Here is a 13,637-nt window from a genome sequence, read left to right as displayed (position 1 = left end):
GCATTTGTTACATAAGAGTGTATTGGCATGGTGGGGAACACCCCAAACGACAACCAAAGATCAATCAGTCAAACAAGCAAACAAAATGTTTAACCCCAACCTAAACCCTAACCCAACCCTAACCCTAAACCCTAATTCTCCAATGGTTTTTGCTCCAAGGCAAAAAGGATAATGATGCTGCTCGGTTCTTCTTGTCTGGGAAGAGGGATCACTCCTCTGCCAACCTGTGGTCCCGCTCGTCACTATCCAAAAATCCACAGCACGTTGACTCCTGAAGCACCGAGACTGACGCGCCTGCAAAAAGAACACCACAGTCACAAACCAGCGGCAAGTTAAAGCTCCTGTTTACACCCCATCTTCCTTACAAGGAAAACTTCTTCATCGGCAGCTGGCACAAGACCAAGGAGAAACCTAAAACCTTTCCCGCGTGCTCACGCTCACCCAACTGACACAGTCCTACAGAACGGCTGCCCTTACTTAAAACGCCAGCAGGATTTTAATCCCGTCACCGCTGTCCCACGGAGCAGCCTCACGGCACCTCAGCACCCAAAGCTGCTGCTCAGCTCTCGCCAGCAGCGCGAGGGGACCCACGGGGCGACACTTACCCGAGCATGCCCGATTCCCTGGTCTTGATGATGTAGAGGAACAGGAGCAATGCGTGGAGCAGGTTGTTTCTGCCCTGAATGCGTGGGAAGAGAGAAGACTTTGGGAGCGACTGCAGGGACAAGCACTCACGCCACTATCTTAGAGAGAATGTCTTATGCAAACCAACAGGCACATCCTGCCCTTAGCTTAGCCACAGCTGTACAGCTTTTCCTTCAAATCTTTTGGCAAGGTACGTATGCAGGGGGTGTGCACCATAATAGAAAAGGTTTAATAACCTGAGATGAGGAAAGACTATAATAGAAACCTCAAAAAATGGTACAACAGCCTGGGGGATTGCCTCAATATTTACCTCTCACTTAGACAAACATCAGAAAAAAATGATTTTTGAGGAGTTTTTTTGATGGCAACCATCCTCAAATACTCAGGAGTTCTTATGGCATTTTTCTGAAATTGGCGACCAAGTCACAACCCAGGGCTCAAGAGAGTATTAAAACGTGCAGGAAAAATCTGGTAGCTTGGCATTGAGACGAGATGGTTCCCTCCACAAACTCCTAGAAGGAAGCTTCCGGCTTGTTGGCATTCAGGAATAACAGCTCACATCAGAGCTTACAGAAATTAGGATCTTAGAAGAAGTCATGAGAAAATGCACAGGAAGCTGCTTTCTGCACTGAGCCAGCCTAAATCTAAACATAGATGTGGCTAGTTACAATAAATAAATAAATAAATAAATAAATAGAACAAAAAACAAACCCAAATCAGTTCTGCTGAACATTTCCTGTCAGCAGAACACACCTAACATGCTCCTACCTCCTGCACATTGTAGACGTGGCCGTGGTAGATGACCTGGTAGTGTGGTGGGTTGATGCTGCTCTGGTAGATGCAGAAGAGCTTCTCATCCGTCAGGTCTGGGAATGAAGGTCAGAAAAGAAAAGAGGGATTTTAAGGGTGCCCATGGGATGCAAGGGGCAAACAGCAGCTAAAGCAGCAGCCCAAGAATGCCAGTACCTGGTTCATGGGGTGTCTGGACGAAGTGCTGGGCAGTGAAGGTTTTGCCATCGGGATATTGGATGTTCCATGGCAGCCTGGAGTCCAGGTAGGTGCAGAAGATGTGCATAAGGATCTGTGCAAACAAACCCAAAATTCACTTGAATGCCGTCAGAAAGACCGAGGAACCAAAGGCTACAACGCAGCAGCAACTCTCTTGCCATAATCTCAGGCATGAGAACAAACACAGAACACAGTCAACCACATGACTGATTTCATGCTAGTTTAATTGGTTTAATGCCTTTTTTCTTTCTTTCTTTCTTTCTTTCTTTTTTTCAATGCTGGTTTTCCTTCAAATACAGGCTAAGAGGGACAGTGTAAAGATTGTTTTCCACTCCCTGGCTTATCCTGCACTCTCTCTTTTAACTATTTCAGGTGAATTATCTCAGGCTGCTGCCCTCACAGTTACCTGTGGGACATCTCACAGGAGTCTAAAGAAGAGGCTTCCCCCAGACTAACACACACAAGGGCATTTTTGTGATCTGCACCACGTCTAGGCCCCTTTGCATTATTCAAAACTGCGATTCTGAGGATAAGCAAGGCAAAGAGGATTTGGACTTCTTGCAGCCACCCACAAATGCCTCATGCTGGAAGACGAGCAGCTTTAGGAAGTTTTACCAAGGCATCTTTGAAAACTTACAGCGGAGTCGGTGGGCAAGTCAGCTCCCCACTGCCGGCCTCTGAAATCCCCTCCTCTGCCCCAGCGGAAGCTTCCCTGGGACAGCTCTGGAAACAACAACAACTATTCAGGTACTGGCGGTGGAAGGTGCAAGAAAGATCTATTTTGCACTAGCTTTGGGAACCCCACACCTCTGTGTGCATTGCCAGGGTACCACATTCACTGGGAGGGAGAACTGAACTCATTAAATGCTTGTATATATTATATATACTCAAGGCAGTTGAGTTTACAAGGGAAGTTTTATTCCTAATTAACAAACGGATTGAATAGGACACTTCTTGCCCCGCTGTGAGTGAAATGAGAAATAAAACCTAAAATCAGTCCCGGGCCCACACCACCACATTGCTACAAGCAGAGAAGCTGTCAAAACACTCAGCGCTGCTCCTTGCAAAGCAGCTTTCTGCCCTGCTGGGACTGCAGCCCGAGCGTCTCCACTGACGGGGCATCTGGCACCAGCAGTGCTTGACCCAGCTCAGCGAAACGCTCCCGAGTCTCCAAGGGGAGCACGTACCTTTGATCCGTTGAACCAGGTACTCCTGGTTGGCCGTGACGCCCAGGTACCGCGTGATGGTGAGCAGGCTCTGCTGAATGGCTGTGGCTTCAGCCAGCGCTGCCTGTTTCATGCTGTTTGGGCTGACCCTTGCGCGGAAGAAGAGCCAGCGCGTCACCTGCACCCACGACTCGAACGGGATCAGCCGCCCTGCCAAGGGGTCAACAAACGCACTGTTACAAAGAGGAACTGCCTCCTCTGCTCTAACTACTTGCTAAGCTCAGAGCTCAAGCTCACACATTAGGCAGTGCCCCACACGCTCCCTGCCCGGCCCCATGGAGCACTCACTGCCTCCCTCCCAGCACAGAGCAGGGCTGGGCAGGCACAAAACCCTCCCTTGAAGGCTGCCTGGCGTAAGGAAGGAGAAACAGAGAGGGGCTGGAAAGGGAAGAATCAAAAGGAATTTTTAATAGAGAGCAGCAGAGGAACAGGGAGGTGCACAAGAGGCCAGCAACGGGTCAGTTCTTCACAGGCATCACAAGGGATGCGGGTCTCGGCAGAGACTACAAACCGGAGCACAAAAAAGCAGCCCGTGTTGAAATGCAGCGAATCGAACCCTGCTCTGGAGGAAGGGGACGTCTGTGTGAGCTGCCCATGGAAGGGGCCCCTTCAGACTTGGCCTGGGAAACTGCTGTTGCAATTTCAGCTCAGGGAAACGGAAAAACAAACAAACAAAATACCCCCTAAACCTAAAAACACCCAGAACAAACCCAAAAAAACAAAGCCACCACCAATAAAAAACAAAATTATCCCCAACAAAAACACCATTTCTTCCTACCCCCGACCAAGACCATTTCTTCTAATGCTCAGAGCTCTCTCAAATCCACCTCAGATTGCCCTGCTCAACCCCATCAGCATGACAAAAATCTACTACCAAGACCTTAAAGATGCTACATAACAGACAGGAAGAGCTCAGAGACAGCTCTCCTCATAACACAGAATCGTTTTTGGACACTTGAATTTCCACATATCTTAGGAATAACCTTTCCAGGAAAACACAATGCAACCCCATGGCTCCTCCTATCATCCTACCTCCGCTCGGCATTGCGGGGTACCCCATTCTTCTCAGCTGAGCGCTCACAGACTCCATCTCTTGGACAAGGGGCTCTAGAATTGTCTGCAAAATCCACTAGCAAAGAGAAATGCAAGCAGTGAAAAGGTTAGAAGCAACAAGGTGCTCAGGAAGCTGCTAAAGGACACCATCTCAGATCTCAAGAATCTTTACTGTTCAACCCCCCCACTCCTTTTAAAACAAACAAACAAACAAACATGCAATTGTATTTCCTTTGCTACAATGACTCCTGCTCCCAAGACTAAAATGTTCTTTTTTTTGTTTGTTTTCATTTCTTTCTTTATTATGCTCCTCGAGACTGTCAGGAAAAGCCACTGCGCTGGCATTTTCCATGCTTTACTTGAGCCCAGGAGAAGGAGGTTGAAAGTCAGGAGGGAAAAAAGCAGTTTGGAAATCTGCATTTTAGAAAGAAAAAAAAGCAGTCTTATCACATGCAGTGTGCATTAAGATATATTTGTCTCCATTCAAAGGTGGGTGAACTTTACAACTGGAAGGTTTGCAGAATACACAACACCCAGGTCAGCCAGGGCATAAGTTGAGGTGGGAAATTTGTTTTACTCCTCCTTTGGTACTAGCATGCTCTTTGAATCTCCATGGCCAAGCCCACCCTCATCCCCAACAGTCCCAAAGATCCAAGTCTCTTAGAGATGAGGCCCTTCTCCACCCGGCCGCACCTCTTCGAGCAGCACGAACGGGCCGTCTATGGGCACAGGACTTACCCTTCGGAGCCGATCGGTCCAGAAATCCAGGGCATCCAGCTGCCACCCATGCGCCAGCAGCCTTGACCAAACCTACACAAACAACACAGTCATTATCCACCTACAGAGAGAAACCTGAGAGAAAAACAAAGGAGCTTTTAGGGCCTACGATGTTTTTGGAGCCCAACCACAGCCCACAGGGCCAACTGCAGATGTTCCAGAGCCCTCACACATCTCCTGGCTGCAGCATGGGGAGCCCTCAGCACCTGGCCATACTGCACTCCTACTCTCTCCTCACAGGACACCACGTGTCACCCAAGGCCACAGTCACTGTCTGGAGCTCCCGGCTCTCGCAGGACAAAACTGGGGCAGAGGTACAGGACACATGAAAGAGGTACTTGAAGAAGCAGCTTTCTTAGATTAAGGGATGAGATCAAGACATGGATCCAATTTAATTAAAGCTCCCTTAACCCTATCCCTTTGAATGAGACTTTGTCCAGACACAAGTGTAAAGGAGTGTGATGGAGATCATGGCCAACCCTTTGGAGGAGCTCTATGCTTCTGGGCTCCTCTGGTGCTGAACTTACCTCTCCGCCAGCCTGTGGCATGTCCAGACGACCTTCCTCCCTGCGGCCCAGGGGACACCATGACACCTGGTACTGGAACCTCCGCAGCACCTTGGCCTGCTCCACCAGCAAACGTGTCAGGTTGCAAAACGCTGGGCAGCCGAATGGGGAGCTGCTGTAAACTGAATTTGCTGAAATGACATTCAAGGCACGCACAATTAGTACAAGCAGGAGGACAAGAATCACGCAATAGGGCAGGCAATAACTGCACAGATTCAACTCTGACTGGAAAGATGAGCTCACGAATTATGGTAAGGGAGGAGAATTTTCTGAAGTCCCTGAGGCACCGAGATGTGGAGAATTTACAAAATTCTGCCTCCTGTCTCAATTACTGCCTAGAAGACTAAAGTGGTCAGCAGCCACCTTGACCACATCCAGGGGGAATACCAGAGCAGGGAGGTCATTTTATTTACTAGCACTTCAGGAGCTCTCTCCCTTTCCCAAAATCCCTTCCAGCTATTCTCACCCACAACTCTCTCCAATAACGACTAATAAAACCTACATCCTCTCCTCACCCATCCTTTCAGGCCAAGCAAAGGGATTTCTTTACCCATCTGACGGCTGCGCTCTTTCTCCTCTTCCCTTTGCAGGTATCTTTGCAGGGACTTCTGGTCTGTGATCTCCTCCTCTTGGCTCCGGAAGAAACGAGGCCGAACTGGTGAAGGGCAGTGACGGCTCCTGAGCTCACTTCTCACTGCTTCAATACTCACATCAATGGAAGAAGCCGCAGGAGAAGGGCTGAAGCTGGGAAGCTTGGGCAAACAGAAGCAGACACTTGTGTCATATGAGGAAGATAAGACTTCCACTTTGATTTTACAAACTGCAGGAATCAATTGACTCAACAGATGAATTTATGGCTCTGGAGTTTGCTGCTATTAAGCCTAGTCTGAATCAGGGGAATTGGTTTTCTACTCCTCAGCATTTACATTCGCATTCCCCATTCAGGCTTTTTGTCTGAAACCCACCAACTCCTCCAAAACAAATAAATTAACTCTAGGGAAAGGACGAATCCTGGAAGGGCGAATGTGCAAAGGGAGCAGACAGCTGCCGGGCACCTCCAGCAGCTCAGGGGCCAGCACGAGCACACGAGGAGCCAAGCCAAGGCGCTCCCTCGCAGCCAGCGCCGTCCTTACCTGGATGCAGCTGCTGCTGGGCCGGGAGCTCAGAGAACTGCTGGAAGAGGCTCTGCTGGCGGGCAGAGCCGGCAGCTGAGGGTCACAGTCTGGGGCAGGAGCCGAGGCCAAGCTGGGACGGGAGCTCAGAGAACTGCTGGAAGAGGCTCTGCTGGCGGGCAGAGCCAGCAGCTCAGGGTCACAGTCTGGGGCAGGAGCCGAGGACAAGCTGGGACGGGCCCCGCGGGGGCGGCCTGGGCTGTAGCTCAGCACGTTCTGGCCCTGCATCGCAGCCCCACACCAAGGGACTCTCCTCACTGACGGCTCCTGCACTGGAGCTATCGGCACCGCTGCAAGAAGCACAAAAACACAGTGAGCCCTGCACATGCAGCAGCCTCCAACTCCCCTGCTTCCTCTGAATCCACACTGCAAAACACAGACACGCAGCTTGCCCTGAAGGAAATTCAACGGTGCTAAAAAGCCCTCTTCCCAGCTCCATGGGGAGGCCACAAATTCCTTCTCCAGTTTCACAGAGAGTCTCTCCAGCTGCCCTTTAACAGGCTGCTGTCCCCTCCTTTGTTAGGGCTTCTTCCCTCTTCAGTTCTCCCCTCAATCCTTCACCAATTTTGCACTACTACTTTAAATTTTAACATGCTGCAGGGAATTTGTCTGACTGCTGTGTTCAGACAAAGAAGCTGAGAATTGTACTTGACCAAGACACCAACTGCAAAGAACACAGATAAACACGCGTTTATACTACCTACCTGAGTTCTGCATCCCCAGAAGGACCTGCTGCCTGTGAGTCATGATCAGGTTGGTTGGTGCCCTCGTGTATTTGAAATACAGCCAGAGATCAAACATGGCATTCACGCTGAACAGAGACACCAGTGCAAGTTCTAGAATAAAGAAAAAAAGGTTTTATCATGCTAGATGGCATGACCATGAGTAATAACTTATTGTTAATATTAAAAAACAGGTTAAAAATGCATAAAAAACTGCTCCTGTAAGTGCTAGTCTGAGGACAGAGATAAGGCTTCTTCATGGGTTCTTTTTATTCAAGAACCAGTTGAGACAAATCTCCTTTCTACATTAAAATTCATTTATGTGGCTAAAATTCATTTATGGGGCTTTAATGCTTATTTGCAAAAGTGCAAGGTATTTTCCAGGGAGAACACAAATCTCTACAAGGAAGTTTCACGCTCTTTAGCAAGGCTCTTCCATCAAACCTTCTGTCCCTCATATCTGCATTTGCCTCACTCCTCCTCCTTTCCATCCTCCAAGGGGATTTGATACAGCTCTTTTGGAGTCTACTCCATTGAAAGGAACTTTCATGACCTGGAAATGTCACACAGCCCCACAACAGGGCCGCCAAGAGACTCTTCCCTGTCACTACAGTGAGGAAATTCCCATAGCTCCAACAGGGGTAAAAGAAAGTAAAATGAAGTTCTGCCTTTTTTTTTTTTTAAGCTGTCTTTAAAACAACTTCCCCAGGAAGAAAACAGAAGTGCGAAATATTCCCTCCTCCCAAAACACATTGACGGGCAGCGACAACTCACCAATGAAGCAGAGTGGCCAGAAGGGGATATTGTAATACGTGCTGAGAAGTTTTCCAGTCCTGGTAAGGAAATACAATAAAACAGGAAAAGTTACCAGCGGGCAGTAATGGGGTTCTGGGAAGTACCGAGGCCTGCACAAGGCAGGATGTTTTCTGTAACGCAGTCACATTCGCAGCCAACATACATGTCCACGCAGATCATGCCGGCAGTGCAGATATTGAGGAGCCCCCAGGCCCAGAGCACCTTCCGCTCTCCAGCCTCTCTCCTCATCCTCATGCTCCTGTCAAGGAGGGCACCTGCCGAAAGCCCTGGGGCTGCCATGGTCTGCGGCAAGAGGGAGACAAACACCCCACAGTTTAGACAGCCACATCCTGGCTCAGCACCACGCTGAGGAGAACAGCAAGAACCAAGAGCAACCTGGACAGAAGGACTTCACCTGAGGAGCTCCCGGTCCCGATTCCCGAGCGGGGAGCAGGGCTTTTGGCCAGCAACACTCTCCTGCAAAGCCTGTGAGCGCCGTCACCCTCTCCAGGGAGAGCACGTCCGTTTTCCCCAACGGGCTGCAGGGCACAGGGCCCCCTTCCCATTCCGAGGGCACTTTTGAAAACCAACATTCCGCAGGGGGCCCAGGCAGCGCTGCCTTCCCCTTTCCTGCTCAACATCCCCCCGCTCCGGGAGGCCCCGCGAGCGACACGTCCCGCCTGCACCGCTGCCTCCTGCCCCCTCTGCACCTCCACGTCCCGCCTCGGCGCCCCACAAATTACACACGACGCCCCCGACGCCGGGGACTTTTCCTGAGCCTCCCGGCCCCACGAGGCCCTCCCGAGCCTCCTGCCAAGCCCCCGACGGCTTAAAAACGCCTCGAGTTCCCCAATGCCGAACAGGAACATAAACCTGTAAAAGTGACTTCAGCGAAATAATGGGGCTTTGAGGGGAAAAAAAGGGGAAAAAACAGCTAAGGATGAGGGGGAAATGGAATAAGGAGGCTGAAAAATAGAGGGGGAAGGAAAGAGAAAAGCTGAGAGAAAATCAAGGAAAAAGCTAAAACAAGGAAAAATGAAGGAAAAAATATAAAAGAGGAAAAAAACATGAAAAAAGATAAAAGGGAGAGCCAAAGAGAAAACTAAAAGAGAGAGAGAAAGGAAAGAAAAAAAGATGAAAGGGGGCAAAGAATGAAGGAAAACATAAGTTAAAGAGGGAAAAAAATAATGAAAACAGTTAAAAGGGGTAAAAGCAAAGGAGAAAATGTAAAAGGGGAAATATAGGAAAAAAAGGATAAAATGTATGAAAACAAACAAAAGATTAAAGGGGGACAATGAAAGAAGAAAGCTTAAAAAGGAGAGAATGAAAACATAAAAATGCAAAAAAAAAAAAAAAAAGGGGGAGAAAAAAGAGAAAAACAAACGACGGGATAGGGTGGGATAGGATGGGACGGAACAGGATGGGCTGGACCGGGACAGGACAGGACGGGGTCCCCCCGCAGCCGCCGCCCTCACGCAGCCCGTCCCGTCCCGTCCCGCGGGCAGCGGCGCCCGGGCTCGCGCTGCCCTCGCTGCCCGCGGCACCCGCGCCACGGCCACGGCCACGGCCCTGCCTCCCGCGCCCGCCGCGCGCACGGAAAAGGCCCAGGGCGGCGGGGGACGAGGGGCCGCAGGCAGCGTCCCCAGGAGGGCCGGGACCCGGCCCCAGGACAGGCTCAGGCCAGGTTCACGCTGCGGACGACTCCCAGGAGGGTGTCTGCTCCCGGCAGCGCCAGCGACACGGCTCTGGGATCCCTCCGCAGGGGCTATCGGCTCTCTGGCCAGACGGGCACCGCTGCCAATTCCAGCGCAGCGAGACCGGCCCTCCCCGCAAGACCTCCCGCTTCCCCGTCTCGGCCTTGGGAGCAGCCCCCAGCGTTTCCGCACGGGCACAGCTGCTGCCAGGGGCCACTTCCAGCTGTTAACTCTTTCCTTCACAGAATCACAGAATCCTTAAGGTTGGACGGGACCTCCAGGGATCATCTAGTCCAACCTCCCTGCACACACAGGGTCACTAGAGCACGTGGCACAGGGCTGCGTCCAGGCGGCCCCTGGAGATCTCCACAGACGGAGACTCCACAGCCTCTCCGGGCAGCCTGTTCCCGTGCTCCGTCACCCTCACTGCTAATACGTTTTTCCTTAAGTTCCTGCGGAACTTTCGCTGTTTCAGTTTGCCGCCGTTTCCTCTCGCTCTGTCGGTGCCACCGCTGGGCAGAGGCCGCCCCCTCCCCCCGCCGCCCCCCGCGCCCCAGGAGCGGCGCCGCCACGTGGGGGGGAGGGGGTGCGCGCATGCGCAGTGCGCTCTGCCGCGCTCGCTGCTGCCCCCGCGTGTCGGGGCGGAGGCGCTGCAGGAGCGGGGCGCGTGCGCAGTGTCGGGATCTGGGAGCTGCTGCCTTTGTAGAGGTGTTGATTGAGCAGACATTGGAAACGGAGCAATGTATTAGCTGGTAAAGTGTCTTTCGTGGACGTGTTCATGTTCATTTGTGATTCCCAAGTGCAGAGGACGGAAGCGTGTCCGAAGAGGATGTCCTGTGTGCAGCGGGTGGGAGCGTTTCTGCCGTTGCCGTTGCCCTGGGCTCAGTGCGGGCTCAGGGCCGACCTGTGGGCAGCCCCAGTGGAGCGGAGTGAGCTCGGCCGTGGGGCCACAAAAGTGGCCACCAAAGTAAGTTTGCTCCAGCAGAGAACGGGGCCGACACAGATCCGAGCAGCAGCTCCGTGGTCTGTTTTTTCCTGGTACAAACTGGAAAGAGCAGTAACCACTTTGGTGGTGTAAGACTTTTGGAGGGGAAAAATTCTTTGGAATGGAAATGATTTTGGCAGAGGAAAAGAAATAAGGGTGGATGGGTGACTTTTTCAGAAGCTAAAAAGATTTGGAGGGAAAAAAATCAGAAGGAAACATTTGGGGGTAAACATTCCTCTTTTTAGAAGGAATATTTTTTGAGGGAATTTTTGAGCTGGGAATAGGAAAATGTTTTGGGGGAAATTTTCTTGGGAGATGTTGAGAGATAATTATTTTATGGGGGGAAGTTATTGGGAAAGAATAACTTTCTAGTTGGATAAGTTGGGGGAAGATAAATAATATAGGCTCTATAAATAATATTTTGAAGCAAACATATTCTTTTAGAGATAGTGGGTTTTTTTTTGGCTTTGTTTCATATTTGCAACATCTAAAGCAGGCTCCACTTAAATGAATGTAGCAAAATAACTTTGGAGAAATATATAACTCTTAAAAGTTATTGGTGTGTACTAGGCAAATATCTGAAGTTGGGATTTTTTTTTTCCCTTTGCTATCACTGTTGTCAAAGAGAAGCCAGTTACTGCTGTTCTTCCTGTGGCCCAAATAAAAATAAAAGCTTTCTCATGGTTCTTTCTTGCAGTAGTAAGGTAGGTTTATGTTCTTGCTGAAATGAGTGGAATTGTTGGAATGAGTGTCCAGGCAGTGACATTAAGGAGGAGACCCAAATGTGTGATCTGCTGAAATGAGGGCTGGGGGGCAGCATTGCTCTGGGGAGTAAGTAGATAGTATTTTCAACCTGTGGAGTTAGTGGAAGAAGTTCCCTGTCCTTGTCCTTGAATTACTAAATCCCGTCTCTCAGAAATTCTAATGAAGAAAAAGGTAATGAAGACCTTTTAAGTTTGGCTATCCTTCAGTGTTCTTTAAGTATTTCCTTTAGTGGGTCCAGATGTTAACTTTGAAAGAAAAAGTAGAAAAAATAGCAACCGTTCCTCTTGCAAAGCTGTCTCAAGCTGCAACGTTTAAATAGCCATGTTGAGGGTCTTAGTAATCTTAGTGCCTTGAGACACTTTGTTTTTCCTTTACAGAGCTCCTGTAGCCACCAGTAAATCCTGCTGGGAGGATCCGTCGGGGAGATTTCCTACAGAAGGGATGAGGGCAGACGGCTTTGGGAACGGGAGGAATGCGCCGTTGTGGCCTGCTCAGTGCCGGGACGCAGCTGGGTCCTTCGCTAGCGGCGTTTTCATTTTCGCATGTCCCAGTCTGAGCTGCTTCTGCTGATGCCAAAAGCAGTGGTGCAGGTGGAGCGCCGCCAGCTCAGCAGGGCCGGTGAAGCAAAGAGCAGGAGAGAGCAGGTGAGAGCCGGGCCCGGCTCGGTGGGGGTCAGGCCCCAGCCCACGGGGAGGTGGTTCTTCCAGGGCTGCAGTGGGCATGGGAGGCAGGGGCTCCCCTGAGAGTGGGCCAAAGACTGGGATGTGTGAATTTTGGAGAATCTCTTGGCGAAAGTCATCTCTGTTTTCCTGTTAAGGTAAGGTGTAAAATGGGTGCATGCTTTGGGAAGAGCTCCTGTTAGTGTATTTGGTGAGGGGGCTTAATTTCCCTGCCTAGCCGAGGCGTCCGGCCTCGGGGAATTCTGTGTGCGTGGGCGAGCTGAGCTCAGCACTTAGTGCCCAGCGTGGCCTGCAGCGGTGCCGGCAGGCTGGAGTTAACGCTCCGCTTCCCGCTGGGAGAGGCTGGTTTCAGAGCAGGGTGTGTGAGCAGGGTGGGCAGAGCAGGGGGTCCGAGCGGTGCCCGCTTGTGGTTCTGGGATTCTTGGTGCCCACTTGTGGTTATGGAGCTGCCCCTGATGCTGCTTGGTGGGGATGGGCTCTGTTTTTTTCTCCTTGAGTTGGGGGTCATAAGCTCCATGTTTCCAGTGGAACAGCTGGGTTGGTGGCAGAGAAGTGAGGATGTCTCTGCAGACCTGCCTGTTTTAAGCATCACGGCCTCTGGCTTTTCAGAATTTGTCTATGTGCTTTCATTTAGTGCTCCTCCTTTTTGCTAGAGGCTCTCATTGGACCATCAAGTTCCCTGCCAATAAGGTCTCTGTGATTGTTTACTCCTGTTCTCAGCAGTGTATCCCTCTGTTTTATTGGACAGAATAGAGAATCTTGCATGTTCTCCTCTTATTTTCCTGCAATGAACACTGCCTACTCTACCAACAGAACTCCCTCTACCATCTTGCTTTCTTCCTCTTGCTCTTGTTCTTCTTGCTTGAGCCTGATGTGGGTTAAATGGAAAGTATCAGAGGATGTGAGTGGCAAAAACTTGTGGTTCTTCTCACACAAGCTCCTGAAGGTTCTTATCTACAGGGCAGCTAATAAAATCAAGCATTTCATTTAAAAAATACACTTATATGAAAGAAAAATAAGTATCTCTAAAATAAATGTTCATAGAATAGCTGGAATGTAAGAAATACCTCTTTCTTAACACAGCAACTCTGCTTAGAATTAGAAGTTTCAACCAGAAAAGGAAGCTTCATGCAGTACAACGACGACCCCAGCATAAAAAGCAGGGTTTGGTGGCCTTAGGGCTAGATTTGCTGTAATGCAGGACTCTTCCCTTTTCTTAATGGGCAGTCTTGACCTCAGATCAGCCTGGGAAGCTGAGCCCACACTCGCTTGCCCTGATGTGCGAGTTAACATCCCAAAAATGTAACCTGCAGAGCCCAGCTAGAGGAGAAACACAAGGGCGGGGAAAAAGGAAACGAGGAGGGAAGCAAAAATGGACATTTTCAGTGTGTGCTCTCTTGCACTTCTCAGAAGCTACTTTCAGGCATCATTCCTGTAATTTCCCAGCTTCACTCCTATTGCACAGGGTTTGTTTGTTTGTTTGTTTGTTTTTTTAAAGCCATCCTATTCTCTAAGATCCCTATAGACTAATCTTGTCAATCTATGGCAG

General features: G+C 50.2%; 1 protein-coding gene across 1 annotated transcript in view; it reads right to left on the bottom strand.

Annotated features, from left to right (window-relative positions):
• Positions 1 to 242: 242 nt before the first annotated feature.
• LOC148595552 (transmembrane protein 209-like) overlaps positions 243 to 13,637 on the bottom strand; it is a 29,361-nt gene continuing 15,966 nt past the window's right edge. Inside the window, exons 3-16 of the mRNA XM_088520389.1 lie at positions 8,128 to 8,267; positions 7,944 to 8,002; positions 7,152 to 7,283; positions 6,642 to 6,737; positions 5,826 to 5,930; positions 5,237 to 5,406; positions 4,671 to 4,742; positions 3,912 to 4,008; positions 2,841 to 3,029; positions 2,291 to 2,376; positions 1,612 to 1,726; positions 1,414 to 1,511; positions 606 to 679; positions 243 to 294 (exon numbers count right to left, since the gene is read on the bottom strand). Coding sequence (XP_088376515.1) covers positions 243 to 294; positions 606 to 679; positions 1,414 to 1,511; positions 1,612 to 1,726; positions 2,291 to 2,376; positions 2,841 to 3,029; positions 3,912 to 4,008; positions 4,671 to 4,742; positions 5,237 to 5,406; positions 5,826 to 5,930; positions 6,642 to 6,737; positions 7,152 to 7,283; positions 7,944 to 8,002; positions 8,128 to 8,267 — 1,485 coding nt within the window. The remainder of the gene's footprint in view (positions 295 to 605; positions 680 to 1,413; positions 1,512 to 1,611; positions 1,727 to 2,290; positions 2,377 to 2,840; positions 3,030 to 3,911; positions 4,009 to 4,670; positions 4,743 to 5,236; positions 5,407 to 5,825; positions 5,931 to 6,641; positions 6,738 to 7,151; positions 7,284 to 7,943; positions 8,003 to 8,127; positions 8,268 to 13,637) is intronic.

This window comes from Tinamus guttatus, unplaced genomic scaffold (assembly GCF_059628265.1).
Source record: "Tinamus guttatus ecotype Peru unplaced genomic scaffold, ASM5962826v1 Tinamus_guttatus_pri_ptg000087l, whole genome shotgun sequence".
Classification (NCBI taxonomy): Eukaryota; Metazoa; Chordata; class Aves; order Tinamiformes; family Tinamidae; genus Tinamus; species Tinamus guttatus.
This window is presented reverse-complemented; position numbering and strand designations above follow the sequence as displayed.